Source organism: Musca vetustissima, unplaced genomic scaffold, assembly GCF_032173495.1.
Source record: "Musca vetustissima isolate MV318-11 ecotype Yass unplaced genomic scaffold, APGP_CSIRO_Mvet_v1 utg29228, whole genome shotgun sequence".
Lineage (NCBI taxonomy): Eukaryota > Metazoa > Arthropoda > Insecta > Diptera > Muscidae > Musca > Musca vetustissima.
Genome location: NW_026885221.1, coordinates 53,998 through 61,410, shown reverse-complemented (window position 1 = coordinate 61,410; position 7,413 = coordinate 53,998). Strand labels below are relative to the sequence as shown.

Sequence of the window (7,413 nt, the reverse complement as noted above, 5' to 3'; positions counted from 1 at the left end):
GCCGGTATGTCATTCCACAGATTCTTTAAAACAACTGCATCACGCTTTTCCAGCTCCTCCCCACACTCCCCACTCAGGGGGAACACGATAAAAAAATATTTATGCATTCTACCCGGCTGGGGAAGCCCTTTGGAAGAACAACAAAAAATATAATTTATATTTTTGGGAACACAAAAATAGAATAACAACAACAAAAACAAATGATGTCAAGAACTTGTGTTGTGGATGTGTGCCTAGTCGATTTCATCTTCTCTAACTAAGTGTTTAACATAATATAGAACACCTAATGAAATACGAAAGAAAGGTTCCGCTCTGCAGGTTATTTTCAAATGATGGTGCCTTTAACGCGACCTCCTTTGCTTATCAAAAATGTTTTTTCTAAAATTGATTTAAGATTTTGTAAAGGCGTCTTAAAAGACATTTTATTAGCCCGAATGGCCATTAAATTATCAAAACACTTAAGAAAACAACAATGGGATATGATTTCCAATAAAAACAATAACTCTCTCAAACGCACACACAGGGGCACACGTGAACTAAAGAACCCCTCTTGAAAACGCCAAGAATGTCAACTCATCAGACAATGCTGGGCAGCGGATCACCTGTTGATCCTTTCATTATCTAAAACAACATTGTGGGCATCGCTTAAGATTTGATTTCTTTTTATGACCGCCACTACCATTGTTGACCATCAGAATCTTTTTGTTAATATTTTGACTTTTAACGAATTTATGAGCCATTTAGATTTGGCCAAAACAATGGATATTCATTAAACGTTCTATAAACAAAACCCCCGCAAAGCCATAAACCTGCAACTCGCAACCACAAAGGCAAATATCCTAGTCGGCGTCTCTTTGGGCCCTGAACATAAATAATACACCAACCTTTTTTGTCAATAAAATCATAATGAAATGGAATCCTTTTATCGTTTGTTTTTGGTTCTTTGTTGTGGTATTTTGAACTAAAAGGGAATTTTTTGTAATTTATGGTGTTGTGACCACTTTTGAATTCTTTAGAAATTAATTTTTAATTAAAAAATCGAATCAATATTAAGAGGCTATTTATGTAGTTGTGTACTCACATATAACAGGGGCGATCGGCACAGGTTACTCCTGGTTTGCAAATTTTACCATCACCAACCATGCCTAGGGGACAACGGCCACATCTGGGTCCTGACAAATTGTCATAGCATTCGACACCTGTAAGAAAAAAAAAAATTAGGAATTAAAGTCATCCAAAGCGGAATTCAATAAGATATGAAAAAGTTTAAAAATCTAAAATATATATTGTATTTATAAAGACCTGTGGGTCTCTATAAAGACCAATTGGTCTGCATAGAGATTCCGCTTAAGGAATTTATAGGTTTCTGGATTAAGTAAGGAATTTTTTTAATAGTTTATTTTCCCACAAGTTAGTGAGTGTGACACAGAAGTTTATATTCTTCAAATCAGGTGGCTTTTTGTCCACAAGAATTGTATGGACCATAAAAAACCCTCCAAATATTGCTATTAATATCTGTCAAATTATTATGATTATTTTTTATTATTATTATAATTTTTTGTTGTGATAACTTTTACAAAAGAAAAATTCATTTTAATTACAATTTCTAGTCAAACTTTAATCTCTACACGGAGATTAGTCAATTTCGGTCTTGTCTCTCCCCTTAATTTTTTTATTGAAAATTCGTGTTTATAACTGTACCGAGTGGGGTTTATCAAACGGATTTCAAGATAATCGCTGATAATGATCCATTTTTGGGAGTGTAGATCATAAATCTTTTTATAATTATGTATGATGAAGATCCCCACACACCGAGAGGGAGATAGCGAGGCACACATTGTCACATACAATGGTTGGGGCACACGAAATAAATCTATGCATAAATCATCACCTTGTGCCACTATCGCTGTGACCATCAAACAATGCCCACAACATCAATAAAATTTTTGTAAAAAAAAAATTAAAAATAAAAGAATGAAAATTCGAATTTCCTAATATAAAGACAAAAATGTCACTAACAATTTATTAATAAAACAATACCTTGTATTTTTGGCCAACAATTTTTGGAACTCTTGCAAGAAAGGGGACCAAATATGAAATAAATTATACCAAATTGGAATAATATTGGAAAAAAAATTTTAAAATTATGTAGCATCGATTATGAAATTAAAAAATAAATATTTGTCTATGTTTTCTAGTAAATTTAAATAAGCACCATGGGTGGGAAGGCCAGTGCTTTGGTTGCCGAGAGCAAAAAATCTATAGAATGATAACCGAAATAAACATCGGAAACTTAAGAATCGTTTGATTTCTAATCAGTTTTCTAGTTTTGCTCAAGAAAATGATTCAACTTCCAATGAAAGGGGTCATTCAATTCATATATAGAAAATATCATGGAGAAACCCATGAGTTATATTTTATACCGACTTCATCATCAATTAAAACTTGAAATTTATAATCTACTCACCTGGATAGCAAGGATTTGAGGTACGACATGTTGGCTGTATATCATTGTCACCTTTGGTTTCCTTGCAGCCGGCACAATTCTCCAGCAACATGCGCAGATAGGCAATTTCTTGGCGCTGGTGGGCGATATCTTCACGTAGCAGTTTTACCAAAGCCATTAAATCGCTTAGGGATTTTGCGAGGGCGTCTGTAACAAAAATATAGAAAATAAAAAAAGTATTAAAATAAGAAGAGAAAAAACTTTAAACACACATACACATATGTAGAGAGATTAATGTTTGTGTGTGTAAACCACACAGATGTGATTTGGCTAGGAATAGCGCAAAGGAGCTACATAGCCAACCACCAGGTTCAGATTATTTGTCACCATTATTGGTAAGTTGTGTGCTCAATCCCCAGGTGACATATGTGCAATGTAAAAACAACAACATCAACATCACCTACAATGAAAAATGGTTCCCTCTGTGGTAGTAGCAGTTTGAGGTTTATTCTAACACCAAATCAGCAAACATTGTCAACCTCTAGTAAATAGTTTTGTTTATTGTTGTTGGTAGCAGACTACCTGTCCATCTAGCTAGTATCTCAGCTACGTGTCTGTATGTAAAATATGTAACAACGTATGATACCGGAATTTTGTTTGCAATGTAGATAAAAGTCATAAAATACTCTCAGACACGAAGGATAGAGGAGAGCACTCAAGACCCAAATGAGAGTAAAAGTGTAAGAGATAATATGACAAGATTAAGGTCATGTTTTACATAGAAATATGAGGCTAAATTTATTAGAGTGGGTCGACGGAAAACATCAAACAATATAAATATTATCCATAAATCATATCAAATTGGTCTTTGTTCTCCATACCGAACAATTGATTTTTATAAAGACGTGTGGTTTCCATACAGACCAATTAGTCTTTATAAAGACCTGTGGTCTCTATACAGCCAAATTGGTCTTTGTAAAGACCTTTGATCTCTATACAAAATAATTGGTCTTCGTAAAGCCCTGAGAGTCTCTATACAGCCAAAGTGGTCTATATAAAACCCTGTGGTCTCCATACAGCCCAACTGGTCTTTATAAAGACCTGAGGGTCTCTATACAGCCCAGTTGGTCTTTATAAAGACCTGAGGTCTCTATACAGCCCAATTGGTCTTTGTAAAGACTTGTGGTCTCTATACAGCCCAATTGGTCTTTATAAAGACCTGAGGGTCTCTGTGCAGCCCAAAGACATTTGGGCTCTACACAGACCAATTTGGTCTGTATACAGACCTGAAATGACGTCTATACCAAACATTTGGTCTTGGTACGAAAATCCTTTTATCAAGTGAAGCATTTTGCGACCCTATCTATTATCCCCACTCACATTCTTGGCACAAATGTGCATCTGGTTAAATAGTCAATGCAATTTGGAATGCGTTTTTTATATTTTTGTTGTTGTTGCTCCTCTCTGGGGTTGATTGGTTTAGCACTCGTTATTGGTGATTATTGTTTAGTGGCTGTTATGGATATGGTTATGATCGTGTGGTCATGAATGTGGCTGCGGATGACGGCGCTCAAAGCTCAACGGTTATGATGATGATTATAATGTTGATGTGATGCTGATGTTTGTTGTCGTTTTTGTTGTTGTTGCTGCTGCTGATTGCAAAGCTAATCTTTAAGTACATTTTAAGCTGATTCATTTCCATTTAAGCCATACATCTCACGCAACACACACGGCGAGACATTTGTGGGCACACCATTTCGGTTGGTTTTGATGGTGGCATTGCCATTTGAGTTGTCGTTTCGGCCTTTTTTGCTTTTGCATTTCTGGCCATATATTCGTGCGTTTTATGAGGTACTTCACAAACAAAAATATGTCACCATGATGCGTTTTTGTGAAACTCCTTGATTGGGTTTCATTTGAGGGAAGCGTCTCTTTTTTTGTTTTTCTTATTTAATTTATCGACTATTTACATACCTTCACAATCACCGGACATTACTGGAATATCACCACGATGATCCATATCCAAGGGTATCGCCTGCTGGCGATAATGCTCAACGCTGGTGCCAGGTTCTTGATTGTACCAGTTGCGAACATCACGTTTTTTGTTCTTCTCTGTAAACAAAATGGAGGGGAAGAAAAAGAGAAACAACATTTTAAAAATGTTAAAGTGGATCTGTGTAATGCCTGGGAGGATAAATTTTTCCATGAGCAATTTGAAATGTATAAATATTGTTTTAAATGCTGTGAAGAGTGGCGTCTTACCTCTTTCAGAAATTTTATTCTTCAACATGCGTCTATTACCGCGCCGAGTCAAACCCTTTTGACAGTTAGCTCTCTGCAGGGCAGCATCCACATTACCATCGAAATGTAAGGGATATTTACGTTCACGGAACTTAAAATAAAGAAAAAAAAAACAGAAAGTTTTCAGTATCGTCTGTATAAGTTTTCGGGTCTACATAGAGATCACACATGGTCTGTATAGAGTCCCCAGGTCTTTACAAAGACCAAAGGTCGTTATAAAGATCAAAGGTCGTTATATAGAGAAGTTCTGTATAGAGACCAAATGTCTTTATAAAAACCAATTGGGCTGTATAGAGACCAAAGGTCTTTATAAAGACCAATTGGGCTGTATAGAGACCAAAGGTCTTTATAAAGACCAATTGGGCTGTATAGAGACCAAAGGTCTTTATAAAGACCACACGTCTTTATATAGATCACATAGGCTGTGTCTATATAATGTCCAGTGGTCTCTGGTCTTTACATAGACCACATGGGCTGTATAGAGACCACGGGTCTTTATATAGACCACATGGGCTGTATAGAGACCACGGGTCTTTATATAGACCACATGGGCTGTATAGAGACCACGGGTCTTTATATAGACCACATGGGCTGTATAGAGACCACGGGTCTTTATATAGACCACATGGGCTGTATAGAGACCAAAGATCTTTATATAGACCACATGGGCTGTATCGAGACCACTGGTCCTTATATAGACCACTGGTCTTTATATAGACCACTGGTCTTTATATAGACCACTGGTCTTTATATAGACCACTGGTCTTTATATAGACCACTGGTCTTTATATAGACCACTGGTCTTTATATAGACCACTGGTCTTTATATAGACCACATGGGCTGTATAGAGACCACAGGTCTTTATATAGACCACATGGACTGTATAGAGACCAAAGGTCTTGGGTTATCTTATATTTTAAGGCTTAAGTTTAACTTACCAACTTCACCATAGGATCATCCATTTGGGTATACAGCTTCGTAAGATTCATTTCGATTTCATGAGCCGAAGTCTCCTTACAGTCTACCAGCAGGGATATACGATTCTTATGGAAATGTAACGCCAATGAACGTATGGTACTCGTCTCATTAATCTGGGGTATTTCGAAGTGCAAGGAATCCATCGAACCGCCGGCGCTAATGTCCAAGGTTACCCTTTGTTGTTTGCGATCCAAGAAGAAGGACATTTTATGTTTCAACGTGGGAAAATCAATCATAAAGAGGGCCTCAATGGGGATGTGTAATTTACGTCGTGGTCTAAAGCAAAGGGAAAAGAGAGAAAGGAAGAAATATGTATTTTGTTATCCTGTGTTCAACATTTCAGGGTATAAGTGTAATTTTGTTAAATTTCGAAATCACAACCTGTGGTGTTGTTAAGCACACACAACGTGTGGGATTTTTGCTCATATTTTACACCAAACTTTTTTAACCGTTTAATCTTTTTAAATTGAGTGTTAAGTGGTGAAAACTCCACCCATTTCATTTTGACCTCAAAAACCTGTCCTCGAATCTTTTTGCGAAAATAAATTGCGAATAAATGTTATTATTATGAAAGGATTACAAACCTTATGTGACGCATGGATATTACACAGTCACCCTTCTTGATGTGCTGCTCCAATTCGGCAGAGGCCACTGAAACAAAACGAAGTTAAAAAAGGGATAGGTTGTAGATGTTAAAATTGTTGATCTTTCAAGCCACAAAAAAAACAGAAAAACAACAAAGGAAATAAATATTTAAATGGCACTGTTATCTTTCATGTAATCGAATTGTACTTCAATAATAAGTTAAGCAATATTTTTCACATAACACACACAACGTCCCGACAGATAGACAGACACATCTGTGGTGATGTGGGACATTGGTGTCAGGAATGGGTTCAATATTCTCCACGTAATGTCGTTCTCAAGTACCCCGACAACAGCTCCAAAGCGAAACTTATGTCGTGCTGAGTTTTCTATATTTGTTGTTTTTTTGCGTTCCACCAACTGACTTACCTGGATCTAAAGACAATGACGCCACTTGGCTGAGGCATAGCAGCGCCGTTAATATACCAAAACATAACCAATTCATAATGATTATTTTTGGGCAATTGTTGTTGTTGTTGTTGGTATTTTTTCTCGCTTATTTTTTCTTTATTGGACTTGGGGTCTCAAGGCACAAGGCAGAAAATATCACACCAAAAAACGTCGTCGTCTGTCAATGGCAAATAAATCGTAACTGCTTATAATTTTGTTACCGTTGTTGATGTTGTTGTTATTGTTGGCGGCCAATACATAATCTACTCGTCGAAAACTGCAAAGAAAACAGAAATACATAAATAAATAAACAATACACACATAAATAAATATAGATATTTTGTTTAAATGGAAAATTACAATTTTATGTATTTAACCACTCTAGAGGGAAAGGAAAAAAATAAGAACATGGTAGGGTTTCCGTTTGATACTCTTTTTCCTACACTATATGGGTCCAATGTTTATACAAATAGGAGACCATACGCTAATGGATCAATCACAAAAAAATTATTAAAAAAGGGAAGAAGTTTATTTGCCAAATTCAGAATTGGCCTATGCTATGGGGATTTTAACTCACATACATACACAGACAAGGTGCGGAGCATATTTTAACATATGAACCGATCGATAATCAAATAATAGAGTCCCAGAT

At 36.2% G+C, this 7,413-nt stretch overlaps 1 protein-coding gene across 1 annotated transcript; it reads right to left on the bottom strand.

Moving 5' to 3' along the window:
* Positions 1-1,071: 1,071 nt before the first annotated feature.
* On the bottom strand, positions 1,072-6,859 carry LOC133332369 (uncharacterized). Its single transcript, XM_061540770.1, has 7 exons — positions 6,741-6,859; positions 6,311-6,377; positions 5,687-6,002; positions 4,709-4,838; positions 4,421-4,558; positions 2,468-2,653; positions 1,072-1,199 (listed from the first exon to the last, which is right to left on the bottom strand). Exons 1-7 carry the CDS (start codon positions 6,814-6,816, stop codon positions 1,078-1,080), a joined length of 1,035 nt encoding a protein of 344 aa, XP_061396754.1. The 5' UTR covers positions 6,817-6,859; the 3' UTR covers positions 1,072-1,077.
* Positions 6,860-7,413: the final 554 nt, after the last annotated feature.